General features: G+C 42.4%; 1 protein-coding gene across 1 annotated transcript in view; it reads right to left on the bottom strand.

Annotated features, from left to right (window-relative positions):
• Positions 1-19,781, bottom strand: part of ptprn2 (protein tyrosine phosphatase receptor type N2) — a 127,880-nt gene that overhangs the window by 75,133 nt on the left and 32,966 nt on the right. The window contains exons 4-10 of the mRNA XM_086191534.1: positions 19,177-19,433; positions 16,802-17,219; positions 15,574-15,870; positions 15,422-15,462; positions 14,527-14,957; positions 11,330-11,416; positions 5,951-6,030 (exon numbers count right to left, since the gene is read on the bottom strand). Of these exons, the coding sequence (XP_086047660.1) occupies positions 5,951-6,030; positions 11,330-11,416; positions 14,527-14,957; positions 15,422-15,462; positions 15,574-15,870; positions 16,802-17,219; positions 19,177-19,433 (1,611 nt within the window). The remainder of the gene's footprint in view (positions 1-5,950; positions 6,031-11,329; positions 11,417-14,526; positions 14,958-15,421; positions 15,463-15,573; positions 15,871-16,801; positions 17,220-19,176; positions 19,434-19,781) is intronic.

The following is a 19,781-nucleotide window of genomic DNA, read 5'->3' as shown; positions in this document are numbered from 1 at the left end:
AGGAGAAGAGACTGAGGAAGACTTTGATCACCGAACTGAGCACATTCAAGCACTCAACCAGAGAGGGCAGTCGGTGACGAGGAGGAGAGAGAGTGCCCAGGGAGAGCGGGAGGACGGGGGAGGAATCGGCTTGTTTTCTGACCTCTATGCTCATTGATACAGATGTTAAGGCATGAACAGACAATCAGGCATCGGACACAGACACCGTGAAGTTGTTGTTGTTGTTGTTGTGGTTTAAAAAAAAAAGAAAAGAAACACTACTGTTTCTCAATCCCATGCTGACAAAACCCAATTTCATTCTTGAACATGGTGTCAGGACTTGAACATATTGAAAACAAAGTTCAGAGAATCTAATTCACACTTATTTCTTTAGCCTCTGGCGGCTCGCTAGCATCAGAGTGGCGAACAGTAAATATTACAGACACACAATGGAATCCCCACATCTTATATTACCATTACAAACAGCGAATGGCTGAAAACAGGCAGCGACATAGCTGCACAGAGTCATCCTCCACGCCTGAGATGCATGTGGATAAACCATTGTGCTGTTTGTGAAGAGAGCAGGTAATTATCATTGGCATTTTGACAAGTGTTTGCCAGAGTGAAGGTCAACTCTGTCTGCGTGGGAGATCTATGCTAATCTGCTCAGCTGGAAAAGACGACCACTCACCACTCAAATGGTTGCTAGCGCCATTATGCAGCCGCAGCTACTGTGTTGGATCTGTCTGCTAGGTGTGTGTGTGTGTGTGTGTGTGTGTGTGTGTGTGTGTGTGTGTGTGTGTGTGTGTGTGTGTGTGTGAGTGAGTGTGCAAGAGAGAGAGAGAGAGAGAGAGCAGATAGATGGAAGACAGACAAATGGTAGAGGAGTAAGCAAGGAAAGATATCCAGTTATATTTAGGCCCTTGTGTTTTTAGAGCTTAACAATAGAAGCAGTGTGGGTGGAGAATGTCCTACATCAGCCAAAACGACAATAAATGTTTCTCCTCTTGGCTTTTGTAAACACCTCTCATTGTCTGGCATTTTCTGGCCACTTTTCCCTCTGACTCCCCTGATCCCTTTTCTGCATGTGTGTATTAGAGGCAGAGACAAGGGGGAAGACATTGTCTGTGTCCACGTCTCCTCATGTCTCCCTGGGGTGACAGCCGTGTGTCAGGGTCTCCTGCTCTCTGCTCCAGATGGCCCAGCCAGTTGCTCCCAGGGTCCCCTAGCTCCCAGCACTCATTGACCAGGGCCGGGGTTCTCACGGCCTGGGGGCCCGTGGACTTATTGCTGCCGCCTGGCCTCTGGGGCCTTTGGGGCCTCTGAGGGGCTCTGGGGTCGCCCAGGCGTGACAGCTAAGACAATAGGAGTGTCCTCGCCCAGCTCCCACCCACTATCTACCAGCCTGACTTAACACACACATATTCACTCTCACACCCGGTGTTTGGCCTGGCCATCCTTGACCACAGTTGGTAGACGGCTGCAGAGTCATCAGCCATCAACTTCTATATGAACCACATCAGGAGGAGAAACCGAGATACTGACACTGCAATATGTCACGGTACTTTATCTTGCAGTGCACAATCGAAGCTTCAATATTATGAGTATTTGATTAAAACAATGATATTCTATACTGATTGTGTTACGGCCAACAAGTTCAAATTAAATTAACATCTTGAGGCGACTGGTGGGGAGCTGCATAGAATTTGGGTTCCCCTCGGGAATATCTTAAAAATGCAGGAAATTAGTTGACTTTCTTATTTTGTCATTTGTCCTTGATATTTGTGCTTCAATCGTGATTAAGAAGGATTCCTAGGTACATAGTTTTTTCATCTGTCTGTTTGCATTTACTTTATTCATGTTATTTCCTACTTTGTTGTGCTATAACCTGAAGACAAAGTGAATAATTCCAATTAACATCAGTTATTTCAACTTCTGGGATCCATTTCGACCATTGTGAACATCCTCTGACTTTTGGCCTGGTTCCATTTATCGTTACGATGTGGTTTACGATCTGGAATCTTGAAAATTGAGTGGAAGCATCCATCTGACTTCCTGTTTGGATTGTTCTGCTCTAAGTTAATGTGGCTTGTGTCAAAAGCAGACTAAAAAAAACACCACAAACTGCGATGACTCTGGTGAAACCACAGGTCGCGACTCAGTAGGCGCACAACCCATACACCTCCAGGGGGAACCAGCAGTTACAAGCGTGTTAAAGTAAATCTGGCAGATCCACTGAAGCTGATTTTCATGTTTAGAAACCACGCTGCGATGGAGAGATAGCAAGGAAGCAAAAAGTTGGTTTTAACAGTTAAGGCTGCCACTTCATCAAATATTGAATAACTCATTTTCTTGGCACAGTTTGAACACAGCTGCAAAAGAAAAAACACATAGGCACGCACATATCCGCACACACAAACCCGGACACACAGAATGCCTTGTAGTTTTGATAAAGCAGCAGCTTTCTCTTTTGTTTTGCAGCCGAGCAGGGATTAGGCAGTGCGGGTCTTTGTCCTGCGGTTTTCCAGTTGAGCAGAACACAAGAGCCTCTACCTCCACTAATACAGTCAGACCTCCCAGCAGGCCTTTCACCACACAGCCGCTAAGAACCTGCTGCCCAAAAGATGCTTTTCAATGAGTTATCAAATCTCCTCTATACTGTCCATGCCTTTCAACCGAGTCTCTTTGTCTATTCTTTTCAATGGAGCATTGAACACATCAAATAGAACTGATGGGCAGATAGATGGACAGCAGAATGTAGCAGAGCCACATTAACCTCCTTCAGACACAGCCGAGTACAGTCAAGGTAACGCCAGCTGAGGTTTACACTCAGAAAGTGTCTCGTTGCATTTAAGCATGCACAAAGAAACATACAGCAAATAAAATCCAGCATTTGATTCATCGATTCGTCAAACAACAGAAAATGAATTAGCAAATCTTACAAATGTCTCAAGGAAGAAGACAGAGGTTTTTCTCTGTTTGAGCTGAATATCTTACTACAGACATAGTTCCATATAAAATTTCACATCTACATTTTGAAAATTATCAGTAAGGAACGTCCATGCTGCCAGTGGCTCAGCGCTAACAAGCAAACATGCTAAAACAAACGTCAACAACACAGAGAATAGATTCCCTAACAACAGCTTATTCAGACGGCTAATTACCTAGAGATGTTAAGTTTTGTCACTCAAAGATGGTTCCTCAACAACTTTATGACTGGCTGCAGGTGCATAGTTAACATTAGCTGCAACTGCTGCAGTGAACTTGTCTTCCAAGCTATCAGATACAAGTCAAGACCAGGTGTCTGGTTAAATGTGTTGCCATAGCTGACTTTACATTTTTGCGTTACAAATATTGGACAGGATATTGTCGCAATCAGATTTCAACAAGTGTAAACACACTTGAGAAGCTCGCTAACGCTCCGACTCTGTGTTGGGTCTGATACATTTACAGGGGTGATGTCATACTGCATGGTATCACGCTTTCTGTCTGTCTCTGTAATCCACACTTGACTTTGTCCTTTCTGTCCTGGTTTTAAATACTCAAATTCAGGGCTAATTATTTTAATGTGAATCTGTACCCATTAACAATGTTCTCGAGTCCACACCCTTAAACCGACAAAATTCTGTCATTTCAAAAATTTTGCCTGAGACTCTCAGATCTTGTGACCGCCACTTCTTTTTCAAAATCGCTCTCTCTTTCTTAAAAATACTTTTTTTTTATCAAATAATACACGACTTAACTGAAAAAACAAGAGACAATTACAATGCACTTCTAACCAAAGATTTTCATGTCTGGTTCCAAATGGTCAAAATGCCAAACTCCAGGACAGGTGGCTATGAAACCAAAGGCTGCATTCATAAAACCTGTGATTCTCTAATTTAGTCCACAAGAAAATGGTTCTTTATAATTCTGATGAGCTGTTTTGAGGATCAAGGTAAAAAAATATCACCACATTGTTTCCAGCATCTCTGAAGTGAAAACATTTTCTCTATGGAACAGGGAAAATAATAGAACCTTGGATTTTAAAATATATATATATATATAATAATCATATGCCATTTATATTCAGGGACAACATAATCAAATTCTGTTGAATAACTATTCCCAAGAATAAAAGTATAAATGTTCCCACAGGTTGAGCCCGATTGTGCATTCTCATGCTTATGAAAAATGACTGATATATAAAAGTACATTTCAAGGGTTATTAATCAGCTATAAAGACAAATTTATTTGTTGCAACCTTCTGTTGCAGCTCTCAACACTTTTTAGTTTTCTAGTTCCCTGACTGCTAGCTATAAATCATGCTGAGCCGGCTCCCAGCAGCAGCTTGAGCACAGAATGCAGCAGGGGTTTTGATGAGTTCATTAGGAGGCCACGTCATTTATGCACAGTCACACATAAGGCAAAGGTCAGCTAGGATTACCCAGGTGGCCGCTGCATGTGGGTGTCAGGTTGATTTTTCAGATTCTGCTTAAATCATGCTGTTGCTCCACAACCTACTAGCCTCTTTGAAATTGCCATGCCGTTGACGTATCGCGTTGGAGTCAACGTCGTGCAGATATGTGAGGTCGTGATGCAAAGAATTTGAAACACTGAAATAAAGAATAACTGTGTTTTAGTAACAGAGGGGAACTTCACGCTGTCATGGGATGAGGCACACATGTTGCCCAAAATACGGAGAATTTAACCTCTCATTTTTTGCATTTTTAACACTTCTGAGTTTCAGGGAATACCAATAAAAGTAGACACCAGCAAACCATGAGTCGCCTGATAAGCTCCTGGTGTTCACTTTTACAAACCGCCACGCAGAATCACTGGATTCATAATTCATCAACACGGGTCAGGCAGATGATCATGTTGACTTAACATTTGGTCTGACATTTCAGCCCTGCTCACGCCTTTCATTAGCCCTCACCACACACCACCTCATCAAAGTCGCTCCCACCACCAAGGAAGAAAATGGAGATGGGGGGGGGGGGGGGCAAAAATGTGAGAATGATATGATACTGTATAATTATTACACCTCAAGCAAAAGAGGAACGCTACAATATTTGCTCATTTAATCATTTTTTGTTAAACAAACATTTCAAAAGTGGGATGACGGTGAAGGATAAATACACTGTACAGAAAAACCCACACTTGCACAAACACACAGTAAAAACCACTGAACCAGAGCTCAAGCCCGGGCCCAGCCTTTTCTTGCAGTAAATCTGTATCATCAGCCATCATCCAGCTAATAGGAAACGAGTTGGTGCCAAAAAAATGTCGCTTCGCAGAAAAACTCGAGCAGCAACACATTTCAGCCAATAACAACACCGCCATGTTGATTCCAGCGGGGTGATATTGGATGATATTGACTGCTGTGCTACTCAAAGTCATTTCCGACCAAAGCAAGGACACACATCCACACCGACACTGGACTGATCAGACAATGAATGGGGGGTGTGGGGGTGGGTTTGGGTTGGGGTGGGGTTGTGCAGTGACAGTCTCTTTTCTGCAGGTGACAGCTCTCCATCAGTCAAACATACATGCAAGTACACACACACACACACACACACACACACACACACACAGGAGTCCAACTGATTGGCTGAGGCAGACCTGTTTCAACCTGTCAGCCATGTCTGACATAATAGAAGACCAAATGAAGTGTTCACCACGCTGTATATGTGTGTGTAGAGAGAGGCTGTGTGCATGTTGGACTCATCATCTGAGTAATTGATGGTCATCTGTCATTGCCCAGTGTTGATAATCTCCCGTGGAACAGGGGTTTCTCTGTACAAGATGAACACCAGCCTGTATCTACTGTATCTGGAGCGACTAATCTGTGTTCTCATTTACTGAAGCGCAGACGGTGACAGAGTGGTCTGGCTGGGAGAAATGAGATGACTCACAAAGAAGGTTGTCAATGTGATCATTGAATGCAGGCGATAAAAGAAAAGAGCGAGGAAAAAATGGCTGCTCTTACCTGCAACTTGAACCAGATCAGCAGTGGTTACATTCTTTGGGTTGGCGCCAACTCGGAAAGTCAACGCAGGACCCAGAACGCTGAGGAGAGTCAAAGGTGGAAAGGAAAAAAAAAGAGCCATATTTTAGTTTTCACCATGTTTTTAATACAAGCACAGAGGGACACCATTCAAGGATCCAAACTTTGAGAATATGACGTGCAAACAGTGCAGCACCGCACAATGAATCACTTTTAAAACACCAAAATAAACACTCCCTCTGATATCACAAATCATATCACAAATACAAGTCAAAAGAATCATACTTTGATGTTTTTTTCAAAATAGTGCAGCCCCAGCAGAAAGAACGACAGAGTTAGAAAGAGGTTGAATTCCTTCGCACAAAGCATACCACATATTTTTGTTTTCTTAAAACTATATTCTTGTGGTGTCAAACTCATGGTACCTTCATTAGTTCTTTAAAATGGCTACCCCCGTTAAATCAGAAAATATAATAAATAAATATGAACGTTGACAATATAGATATGGCAGAGCAGTGAAAACTAGCAGAGATATTGTGATGACGTTAACTAAAATAATAAAGAGCATTATTAAGCTTGTTAGCTCGCGAGAGACTCTCTGGGTGAGGTAATAATGGATGATCACCTCCAGTAAACGATGTTGTGTAACATTCCTCCACTCACTGTGGCTCTATAAAAGGAAACTTCATGAGTCACAGTTACGACAATTGATCATAGATGGAACACTCAGCCATTGATTTTGCTGACGTTCCATCGTACCCAGGTTTTGAAACTCCGTCACCATTTACTACTTTACTGGTGAATCGTCGGTCAAGCCACCATGGTGCCATCTACTTTACTTGAGAGTGTAAAACATTATTTGGGGCTGCCCCGATTAGGATAGGGTTGCTCCATCCCCTCCAAAAAGAAGCTAAAATTGCCACTGAGAGCTCATGTAAAAAGTATAACATGTACTGCATATTGGAAAAATGTGTTAGTCGAAAACTACAGTCATCAGCTGATAACCTTCTTGTCTTTGAACCCACAGGACCTTGGCTATACTCCCTGCACTTATTCTCCACTACTGGTCCTGAGTCAGTAACAGACTTCTCTCCCAGGAGCAGAATAAATGTATAAGGTCCCTGAGGTTGGCCATGAAATAAAATCTAACAACCCTCGCCAACTGTGTAAGAACTCCCAGCAGTGGTCTGGAAGTGATGAGTGAAATTTAAAAAAAATAAATAAATAAGATATAGAAGGCACAAGAAAGAATTTTTCAAAGAGTCCATTTAAACAGCTAAAAGAACAAATTATATACGACTGCATCATCCTGAGGAAGAAGACAACTGCACAAGTTGACAATTAGTTTGTACGGTAATACCCCACCAGCAAAAAGACCCCTTCTGGACCAATCAGCAACAAATATGGCACTTTGTTTTGAGCTGTAATTGTAGTTCCCCAATGGGACAATCAGAATAATCCTGGATTGCGGCAGTGAGATAACTTTCCTCTCCTTTTTTCAAAATTAAAATGAAATCCTCAATATCTGAGATCCTAATGATGAACACAATCCGAGAGAACAAACGAGCAATTGACAGGTCCAATGCATGAATCCTACAGGTTCTGGGAAAATCAGAACAAACTGTAATCTGGCTTTAGAAAGGCACGATCTGAGAAACGACGATAAAAAAAACAAACATCTGCATCTTATCTAGTTCAGTTTGACTGTTATTCGTTCCAAAATATCTAATTTCTTTAAAAAAAAAAGTCAACATATTTACCAGCAAATTCAATAGTGTCATGTAATTCTTCTTGAGAGGCTTGAAGCACAACACCTAATTCTGTTCATCCTCCAAATGAGGTTTAAAGAACTTTGAAAAATAATTGTTGAAGTTTGGAATTACAATCGATGTGTTAGTTATCACTGCACTACTCACTGGAGATTGTGAAATGGATAAAAGCAAAAACACGCAATTCTGAATTGTAACATTTTTGTTATTGTACATGATTGGATGATAATGAAATTGAATACGATTTTGGAAATACCCTAATTAGGATTTCTAAAAGGATTTTTTTCGGAGTTAGTTCAGAAAATCATAACCATGTGACCGTTTGGCTTAGCAAGCTAGCTTAGCCTAAAGGCTGTGAGAAGGACATTTAGTATATTAAATGTGTTAAAACATACTAACTGACACAATATCTCATCTGCTTCACTGAGAAAGTAATACATTTTGGTTTTACAGAGGTATAATACGCTGTATCGTCAGACAAAACTATCTGTTACCTACAAATTTCTGTCTTGATGCTAAGCTAAGCTAACAGTACAGAGACATATTCATCAGACAGGTATAAAACTGGAATTCATGATTCTATATAATTTGGAACAAAAGAGAAAATAAGTATCTTCCAAAATGTCAAACTATACCTTGAGGTGCTCAAATGCACCCAAACATCAAAGTAGTTTCTAGAGTAGTCGTTCGCAGTCAACCAAACTTTAGTATGAGAGGAGTCTACATTGACCAGATTTTGGCTGACGGTTTGTTGCAAGGAAAATCTCATGTATGGACCTTGACCCTCACTAATCACAACGGCATGCTCCGAGGACCACATTTATGGAGGCGGCGCAGAAATATTGCAACTTCTGGATATGTTTTTGTTCAAAAATTTTCTTACATAAGGGGATCTACGCCAAACACAACAGACATTGTTGATGTTACAGTTTCACATGTCCTTGCTGGTTGATCTGATACAATGAGAATTGTTTTGTCATTGACAGGCAGCTCTGGTGTTTTTGTAAAATTCAAATTTGAAATGCTGATCACTTAGTGTTTCTCTGTAATGCAGCACAATGTTAACATTCTTTCTCAGCCCTGAAACCATTTTCTAATACTCCCCCTCACACCCCCCAAAAATAATTACATTCATAAACGTGTGACAAGTCTACTAATGGCTTGAACTAACTGCCCTTGTAGTTTTAACATTTTACAGAAGCTTCTGAAATATTGCATGCCGTGTCTTAACAGCTGTGATGGAGCACACATGGCAAGTTGAGATGTCTATTTGGCTGGTCATTCTAAAAGCTCTCAACCAGCAAGCCATTACAGTACATAATCATATCTCAACTGGTATATCTTGGAAAGTGTACATACATTTCTAGAGTATATCCAGCCAGACTGTATGGCGGAGAGGGAAATTCATCAGACTGCCAGAGTGCTGTGACCTACTCACCATCACTCTGCCTGCTACCAAGGCAGGGACACTCACTCGGCCAGGAGCAATATATAAGCCAATACTGCCGGACAGACGGACCCAGCCATGCACTGATTTGTGAGCATGATCACACACACACACACACACACACACACACACACACACACACACACACACAGCTCTAAAGAAAATATGTCCTTCTCTAATGCCTTCACCTGGCTTGTGTTTGCTCTTGTAAATGTCAATATTTCCACAATCTTTACCCCTGCATCCATTCTCCCAGGCCGAAGATCTTCATGCATCTCAAATTGAACTGACATGATTTTTTTTTTTCCTCTTCCAAGCCACACAAAGCCTATTTAAATTTACTGGGACAAAAACACAACCACAGTTGGGAGATGAAGTCAAGGTTGATAAGCTATCTAGAGGACTTCACACTCTCTCCGGTGTTATCGGACGTGTAAGCTTGGACTTCATATTAGCTCTGCTGGTGGGACATGATTAGTGTGTATGTGTCGAATGGTTGGCGGGATATTGGCAGAGGGGTGCATTTGTGTGTGTCTGCACAGACTGGATTCACTGGTGAGTGTGTGTCCCACTCCCCCTTGTGTCTCCACTGAGTAAAACACTTACGTCATCTGGGGAAAAAAAAAAAAAGAGGCAGATAATCCCCAGCCTATCATCATCCAAAACTACTCTTTCAAATTGAATATTTTAAGCTGATTACCGAGATAGCAGGCTTGAACAGCATCTGAAGATCTCCGCAACATCAAAACCACCTCCCTCCTCATCACACTCTCTTGTCTGAAAGTCTCCCTGGCTGTTGTCATATTTGAGTATCTCCTCTCCTGTCTTCCTATCAGGGCTCATCAGAGCGTGCGAGACAGAGCGGCCCAAAGCAGGGCGGTGTGCTCTGACCCAGCTCTTGTACTCGAGCCGACTCGTTTTCAGACAGAGGCTTTCAAACGCTCACCTGCCGCGGCCGTGCAGCAAGAGGCACAATGAGCTTGCGTCACGTCCTCCATCTCTGCCATTTCTACACGAATGAGCTTTCATTACTTTGTAAAACCCCCCCCCCAAAAAAAAAAAAAACAAGCCCTACAAAGAGAACATTTTCTCCATTTGTTTTTTTCAGTAGAATTCTCTGAGGCTTTAATGCATTGTGATGATAGATATCTGAATGATTGCAAAGTGCTATAATGTCACTGGCTATTCATCAGCATCCAGATAGTGACATTCATCATTATGTGCATTAGCATCACAGCTGATTATGTGATGTGAAATGACAGGTGTAATAACAACATTAACTCAATCAGTGCCGGCATGATGGTGTTCTCGCCCCTCAAAACAAAATAGTTTCAATTTAGAGATGCCTTTCTCCTCGGTTGCCTTGATTTTTGAGGTCATTTGAGAATTTTTAGAGTTATACGCTGGATACTGCCTGGTTCTCCTTTTCTTTTATCCGAGCCAGAATGCTCTGTAGCTACAGTGCAGCGCAGCCACAGACTGCAGCGCATTGGCTTTGGTGTTCATATGCTGCGGGTGTTACTGAACCACCCAGACTTCACTTCTCCTGCTGGAGCGTCTTGAAAGGCTTGTCAGATCTTAGGCGAACACATCTCCTCTGCCTCCTACATGGTCTGACACCAAATGTACAGCGGAACCACAGTACAAACCAGCCTGGGTTCAAGGACAGTTCGCCCGCTCATTAATATATTAACCGCCTCCTGCTGGACCACTATTTCCAGCTCACTATCCTCTTCGCATCTCTGCTGTTTCCCTTTCTCCCTCTAAATGAGAGCCGTTTGATGGCTTGACTGCTCCCTTTTTGACAGTGACAATAGTGGCGAGGCGGTGTTTTGAATACAATGGAGACATCAGTATGGCTCTGGAGGTAATTAGGCCTGATTTCTCTCCCTGCTAGAAGTCAAACACTCCAAAAGGTCAGAAAAACAACAAACGCCTACAGTCACTGATCGGGTGGTGAAGCACTTTCACACAAACAGTTTGTGCCTTGTCTGGACTCGCTTTCCTTAGGGCTCAACGGCACAAAGCAAAACCGCTTCAAATGCTCTAAATGAGGCCAATTATCCTCTATGCTGAGTATATGGCTTGTAAAATGTAAAGCAAATCATTATTTGTGACGTGGGTGTGCAGCATGTTGGTACATACGAGAGCTGGGTGAGGTCTGCGGCGTGGAGGTTCAGCCGCTGGGTGAGGCGCTCCATCAAGTCCAAGCCCTGGTCAGTGGTGAGGGAGCTAAGGGAAGAAGCACACTCACGTCATGTTTGGAGATCCAAACCCATACAAGAGACATGTAGCCATTCAGCCATTAAAATGCTATCTTTTTTAAGAGAGCTACGGCAACAATTCATACCCACAATTGGGTCATTGCACACAGGGAAAAGTTACAGTTGTCTGAACGAATGTGCCGCACACGCTCGCAAACACACACTGGCGTGCACAAACAAACACACAAACAGTGTCGAGGGAAAAGGGATCAGCTGCCTCTTCAGGCTTGGTAAATCACCTGCTTTTTTCCAGCAATGAGACAAACAATAAGGTGCAAATGGAACCTGCATGAGGTGTAATGGCTGTATCATATGGATGCGCCTCTCTCTCTCTCTCTCTCTTTCCTCCTCTCATCTTTCTTTTTTCGTCGCCTACATTCACTTTCTTCCTGTCGCGCACATTCATAAAAGACTATGATAACCCAAAGTACACAACACACTGGCACGCACGCGCTCTCGCACTGAGATGAGAATAATAAGGTGCAAATGGAATGGAGGTGAAGTGTAATGGTGGTCTGATAAAGCCATGCCTCATCTCAGCTCAGTCCGTGGCGGCTCTCTCACTCAGAGAGTAAATCGCAAAGGAAATAGACCAAACAAAGGCAATCTGTGGGTCCAACGTGCTGGATGGAAGGAATGAGAAGGACAAACGCACAGAAAAGCTACTTCCTTGCTGACAGTTTAACCTGCCAATTGACCGCAATGTGACATCAACACAAAGTGATGAAACACAATAAGACATCTTTACAATTATTAATATTCAATTTGCTGGACGAGCTTTTTTTCCCCAACAGCAGGAGAGCACATATGCCATGCACGAGTGTTCGATTCACTGTCCTTTTTTTGCCACTTTTTGAGAGGTTTAGGGTTTTTTTTTTTTTGTTGGTTTTTTTTTGGAAGTTAAAGATTTGCCAAAGCAATTCCAGGCACGTTTGCATCCCTCTGCGGTAATTCTAGCAACTGGAGAGCTCCAGGAGTGACTTGGTTGTTGATGCTAGCACTTTCCCCCTTGGGTTTCCTCTTTGTCTCTTTCTCTTCCATCCATACCTTCCACATAGCACCCCCCTCCCTCCTTCCCTCCTATTCCCCAAACCACACACAAGCACCACCACAATGTCAGGAGCTGTCAGATAAGCAGGTTTGCGTAGCCTCACTGCAGGGTGCGAAGGAAGGAGCTGAGGATAACAACCGTGCAATCATGAGGTCTGCAGCAAATGCCGACACCTCTATATACCAGCTATAGGTGTCCGCTAGGTGGGCTGAGGGGACAGACCAGGAAGGAGTCAAAGGAGGTGAGGATATTTCACTTGGATGGGCTTTTTTCTTTCCCTGCAAGATCCACACATATAGCGTGTTTACATGTTAATCCGTTTTTGCTATGTGCGGCAAGAACGCGACAAAGATTGTGCCTGTCGGACCTTATGAGCCTGTTGAACAGGTGAAGGACAACCCACTGACTCTGGACTTGATAACACCATAAAGGGATTTGAGAGAGGGCCAGGGGCGAAGACACAGTTGATAGGAAGTGCTGAGTCTGAGCTGAGTGAAAAGTGAGAAAGAACTCTGTAACTGCTCCTGTCAAAGACTCAGGATGTCTAACTCCTTGTCCATAAAGATGTGACTATGTGGGAGATTTTGACAGAAATTACATTTGTTTAAGGCAGGTCTAAGCAAGTCAACAAAGCAGGTAGGCATGTGAAAATGGACTTGCCTCGAATAGTTCTGAGCCGCTAAGTGCAGCAATAAGCTAAAACATGAAGCTACTGTATGAACCAAGTGGATAGTAAGATGTAGAAAGTGCATGTTTGCTGTGGGATTTGAGGATGATGACCGAAGAGCAACATATCAAAAGATCTGATGTCAACTGTTTAAAATCAAACTACGGCTCATAAAACTGCAATTGATAGACAGATAATTCTTAAAATACACCAGCCATGCACGTGAAGCATCATGTCGGCGGCTCCATCTTTGGTGCAAGCAGCTGTATTTTCTGAGGAGATATTATGCAGGATATTTAAAATACTGCTGTTTATATTACCAGTATCTTTCACAGGCATCATCTTTACTGCATGCATATTAATAGTTTTAGCCACTACGGGATTACTGATACATGTTGGATTTATTTTAATGGGTATTTTGGGGAATTTGTATTTCTAAACAGATTGTACAGTTGTTGTTGTTTTACATATTTCTATTTAGTTTATGCCAAGTATGTGCCTGGGGGGCATAATTGCTGGGGAAAAAAAGCATTATTCTTTTAATAATATTGCCTGTACTCTGAAAATCACCAAGCATGAGTTTTGTCTCCATTTCAGTGTGTAAAATTGAAGCAGTGACAGAGACATGGAGCTGGCAGCCTAACAAACTCTGCCTTTTCCTGTCACTCACCACCAGTGCATGAGTCCTCTACGTTACCATGGCCTGCAAATAAAGCCACTGCAGCTCTCACATATGCACACGTTAGAAAATTACTCTGACACAGCAAGAATCATGGCTAGAAGAGGTACTTTTCATATGCTCAAGGTTTTCCTACCAACCCTCTGTCCCACATGGTGATATCACCCATGAAAATTCATCCAAAAATGAATTTTAATGTTTTCTCCAATGAATTATCAGAAAATAGATGACATATCCAGGGTACCAATGTTTCCTTCTATTACTCCATGTCATAGACGTTCATTTAGTTCAGTTTTGCTATTGAGACTGTAATAACTACCTTATTATTATTGATGTATTAAAAAAGTGATGAATAAAAACCCAGTTTCACCTTTGAAATGTGACACCTGGATTGGATACCAAATTGATTCGGTTGTAGTTTTAAAACAGAACTAAAATGTGTTTCTCATCCCTGATAATTTTGCGTGGTCGGGTTCCTGCATTTTTGAACTTGTGAGGACCCAGCAATGCAGGGAAAAATACCACAAATTAAAAGGGCAAAATGTCAACATAGCCCTATGTACTTTGAGAGCCTGCAACTTGGAATATGGTTGATTTTGATGGAATGGCCTATTATATTTCGAAATCTCCAACTCAATTTCCTCACATGTGAAATCATATGATAAACTCCATCCTACTTACTCTGAGCCGGTTATAATGTAACCAAAGTGTCTGTCCTTTCCTCTGCTGGAGAACTCCTTCACTCCAACATGGACCAGCTGAGTTTTGATTCTCATGTCCTTCTTCTCCTGCTCTTCTGGCTGCTTTTTCCCTGCCGGGGCATGAATCCCCTGCATCCACTTCTCAATCTCCGAGTCCACCTGCACGTCTGGCCCCGCTGCATCACCGGTCAAACGCAAGGTGGAACCTTCCTTCGCAGGCATGGACATGATCTTCTCCTCCCAGCGGTGGGGTACTGGTGCTTGGCCTTGCATCGTTCGGCTCTGGACGCTCTCCAGTCCCACCATTTTTGGGGGGTCATCAGGAGCTGGTGGCCCGTTTTTGACTGCAGGAGTGTCACCGAAGGGCTCCAGGTTGAGATAATCAAGCAATTTGGAGAAAAAAGCTGCATGCTGTGTTAAAGTCAGGGAAGATATCTTTTTAGAATAGCCAAGACATTTTCAAGTTATTTTCACAAGTATTTTATTTGGAAAAAAAGAACAGAAAAAATACTTCAATCTGCAACAGAAAGTTCAATTGGAAACTGAATATGAACTCCCCCAGTGTGCATCTCTACGTGTGTGTGGTGGTCCAAGGCCTAATGACATTCCTCTTTCTTAAAAGAAACCATGTAAGTTTACATCAACAGGGTTACTTATGTACTTGAAGTTTAACAAAAGCTGCATGGCAAACGATTTTCAAGTTTGATGACTTGAAAAGACAAGTTCCAGTAATTTGGTAGTGCGTGTTCATCTGCTAATGTTTTGGATCATTTCTGTTTGAAGTAGCATTCAAACGTGTTTTAAGTGTAGGTTTGGACATTCCCCACTCCCTCAGAAACCAATTTGTTGGTTGAGCAGATTGATTTTAAATTCACCTTGTCAACAGGCCCTTTGTCTCCGCTGTCTACTTCTGGGCCTGGAAATAAACACAAAGTATGTGAGTAGATTGCGTGAAAACTCTACACTTCTGACTTCAACTAAATACTCAGAATATTGCCTGCTTTTATCTCCATAACACAAAATATACCTTGAGGTTTCAATCTTGGAGTGCCTTTCTGGTTTAGACCCTGGTCTTTTTCAGACTTTAGGCTGTGGTCTTGGTTTACATCCACCCTTGCCAATGGCTCCCTGTTACCCTCTGTGACCCCACTGGAGTCAGTGGCTCCTGGTCCTGGCTGGGCCCCAGCCGCTGGCTGCTTCACGTCCACCTCCTGCAGTGCCCCAGTGATGACCTCAGCCAGCTGGTCCAGGTCTTTGCCCATCAAAGTGTCCATGTTGATGCTGTGCCTTCCCAGCTGGTTCACCAGATTATGGATGAATTGGTCTGAACACAAAAGAGAGAAGTATGATGCCTGAAATCAAACTACATGCACTAGATGTATTAAAACACACACACATACACACACACACACACACACACACACACACACACACACACACACACACACAATTTTGCTTAAGAAGCAAATCCAACAGAATCGCTGTTGTAAGCCTCCACCAACTAGTTACAGTTGACATCTACGCTATTGTACACACTTTCATTATCCAAGTAGAGAAGTAACTGATGCCGTGTTTACTTCACTCTTAAAAGTAAAAGTACACATTACTGATGTTTGTGTATAATTTTTTCGTACAATTTAAAAGTGCATCATCCTCATCAGGTTTTATCAGGATGCAAAATCTTTGCTTTCGTGCAGTCTTTAGCTCAATTTGTGAGTCTTTTTTTGGGGGGAAAATTAAAGATCTTGAAGCTTAATGTTGGTAAAAAAATTTTGAGCACGTGGTAGACAGTAAGAGAAACAGGTGACAACAAATGTTCCAGTTGTTATTCAGGGAGAGGAGAACTCCCACTTGTCCACTTACAGCTCTCATCTGGAGGGAACAGATCAGACTGTTCTTTCTGAGGAGATTCAGATTCTGCAGCGTGAGAGTCTTCTAAATTTTCGAATCAATTGCACAACACAGTTTCAAAAAAAAAAAAAATCATAAAATAAAGTCATTTTATGAAATTTTGTCATGATTAGTGTGGATTGTTTTATTATCTTGAAAAACGTGATTAAAAATTACCTTTAACCATCAAAATCTGATCAGTTCATCCTTGAGTCCAAGCGTATATACTGTATATATATATATATATATATATATATAAAAAAAAAACCTGACAACAAAACCCGAAACCCAATCCCTCCAACAGAAATACTGCATAAATTCCAGCGAGAGGGATGTCTATGAATCAGTGATTACGTGGATCTTACCATCGATGACATTAGGAGGCTCTTTGGCGTTTAGTCGGTTTTTACCACCCCTGAACAAGAGTCTGTCTAGATGAGGGCTTTTGGAGCCTAACACCACCTGAGGCTGCTGTTCAGCTTGGTCACCCGGCGCCGGACGGATGTAGCTGAGGTAGTGGAGCTTCCCTTTGGGCCACGTGGCCTCCCCACCTGAAGCGCCCTGCTGGGTGCCTGGTGCCCCTGCAAGGAGCTGTTCCAGGTGGTTGGAAAGGAGCTTGTTGGAGTAGGTTGAACTCAGTTTGGGATGCCTGCCCTCACCACTCTGGGAGAAGACTTTAGTGACAGGAGGTTGGCTGGCTCCTTTCTGAAGGCTGTAGATTGTGGTTTCCTTCCAATCCTGCTGGGGTTTTGGTCGGCTAGGCTCCAAACGACTATCAGACCTCTAAAACACAAAATGCACATATTGTACAGTTATAACGTGTGAAAACGACACATCCATGAAGCTAAAATGACTGAATCTTAAGCTCTGCAACCATCTTTCAGCCCCTGAGAACATTAGATGGGTTGTACTGGGTCACCATTGTTGTGACAGGCTTCAGCGTGGAGAGAAAAGCAACCTGGGCTCAATTCAACAGGACAGGATATGAATAGGGATTCCCGATCAAAGACAACTGCTCTTGGAAATTGCATTATGGAAATCACAGATGAGATAGTGTCACTCACAGAGTAATTTCATGCATTTCCATGATACAAAACAAACTTTGAAAATCATATTCCTTCTGCCAGAAATAGCATGTTGCTGATTTCAAAATCAGTATTTCAGATACAAGAACTGTTGCAGTCGTTAAACCATATAAGATCATTGTCTGGATTAAAACTGGCCCTGAAATATGCAGTGTTGTGTGTTTGAGGCACTAAGCAGCATTATTTTCCACGTGGCTGCTGCACTAACTATCTCCAAGTGGTGCCATTTTCTGTCCTTCAAATGTATATAGAGTAAATGTCAGTCCCTCCCAGCCAAGTATACTGAGAGGCCAAGACAGGGGTGCTCTGCTATTCAGGCTAACCATGTTTGCCGTTTTCCATCACGCTACACAACAAAAGAGCTCATCTCATCAATAAGGAAGGTCCTGAACTCTTCAACTTTGCATTATGGCGGCACTGACACAGCAGCAGGAAGCAACTCGCCTATGAAGGCTGCCAAGCACTTTCCACACAAAGCTGGGGTTCCACCCTAAATATGAGGGCTGAATAATGTAAAGAGGTGATGGAAGAGCTCTGTGTTAAAAGGGTCTCTGCTCAGTGGGAGCGAGGAGAAGACAGAGAGCGAGAAACAAAAGCGGCGTAGGGACGAGAGGGCGACCCCCAGCAAGGACAGATAGTGACTGACTTTTCAAGAGGGAAAGGAAGAGACATTTCCATAATTTACCAAGAGAAAATGAGCAGCTCTTTTGTTTATGTATGCAGTATGCGTCACTTTTTCAGCAGTTCGGTTTCTTATTGGTCAGTTTTGTTACAGCCTACATGATTTTCCTCTAATGGAGTGAGGAATTCTACTATGAAAAATTAAGCAAAACAAAAAACAAAACCAAAAACCAGCTGTTTTAAACACGGCGGAGAGGTGAAGTTTGGGCCAAGAATAAACCCACCAAATTTTTGGGCGGATTTGGATCCCAGAGCAGATCGAAGATTAGTAACAATGATACGATTTTTTTCAAGTATTTTTTGACATTTTCATTGATTTGTCAATAAATATCCAGTGAACCTTTAAAACACACAATATCCACTAATATGCTGCTCATTATTTATGTATCATTTATTTTCTATCACTCATATTATTCTAGGAATATATCTAGACGCTTTAACTTTTGGTTTTCATTCTATTTTTTCATTAATTTTTCTGCAAAAATGACAGGCTTTTACTGGCATAAGCACTCTTCTAATTGGATTATTAATAACTTTTTATGCATAATATTTCTGTTGTAGCTTGCTGAATTGAAACTGGGTTTTACTGCTGTATATAGAGCTGGGTATCTTGGTCCAGTGGTGTCCAACCGAGGGGTCTGGGTCACCCCAACTGGTCACTATGTAAATCAGAGGGGTTGTGAGATAATCACTAGGAGTTTGAGGCTTAAATCTCAGTTGTTAAGAAAAATGTTGAAATATTTACTGTAATGAAAACGAAGGGAAGTTTAAGAGGGATACATTTAGGAACTTGTGTGTCTGAAACATAAAAGATGACCTGAACAACACACACACCTGAGAAATGACTTCATGGAAATCTGGTTTACTACATTAAAAATCTCTTGAGTAGAAGTAATCTCTACCACTAAAGATTCTTGTATATTGACCACACCTCTGCTGAGACATCAGCAAATGATACTTAGGCTTTTTCTTACCTGAGTACTGGCTCCTTGACGTTGGACTCCAGCTCGCACGCCCAACTCATCCTGTGGCAGAAAGCCGAGGTCCGTCAGGTACTGCTGAAGGTTTCTGCTCAATTCTGCCTGCGAGGGCCTCAGTTTCCTGTCTCTGGAGCTGCTGTAGGACATCAGGGGGCTCGGGGCTGCAGCCTGACGGTGGACAGGGATACTCCTCAGCTTTGAGAGCTCCCGGGCGATGACCTGCTGGGTGACGTCATCCTGCCAGGTCAAACCTGAAAACAGGGATTGAAATTCATGTGGAATTACAAACAGTCCAGACTGTGTAGCGTTTCAATCCTCTGGTCTACACGTTGCTGTTAACCTCCTGCCTGGACTATAACTTTGGTAGGGTTTTTAATAGTCATGGACTAAAGCCTTCTGCCTTCCATTCTTCTGAGTTTTGATGTTTGTATTGTGCCTGTTTTGTTTGGAAATCAATTCTGTCTTTTTGCTTCGCTTGCTTTACTTCCTGCTTGTGTGTTCACCTGTCACCTGATAATCAGTCTTCACCCTCGTCCTATACTTTCTTCTCCAATCAGCTGTTCGCCGACACTCCAGCTCTCTGCCCTGTTTCTCGTTGT

The sequence above is a fragment of the Aulostomus chinensis genome, chromosome 21 (genome assembly GCF_037954235.1).
Source record: "Aulostomus chinensis isolate RoL2024-O1b breed Wild chromosome 21, RoL_Achi_v1.0, whole genome shotgun sequence".
Lineage (NCBI taxonomy): Eukaryota > Metazoa > Chordata > Actinopteri > Syngnathiformes > Aulostomidae > Aulostomus > Aulostomus chinensis.
Note: the sequence above shows the minus strand (reverse complement) of the source record. Positions and strands in the feature narration are given on the sequence as shown.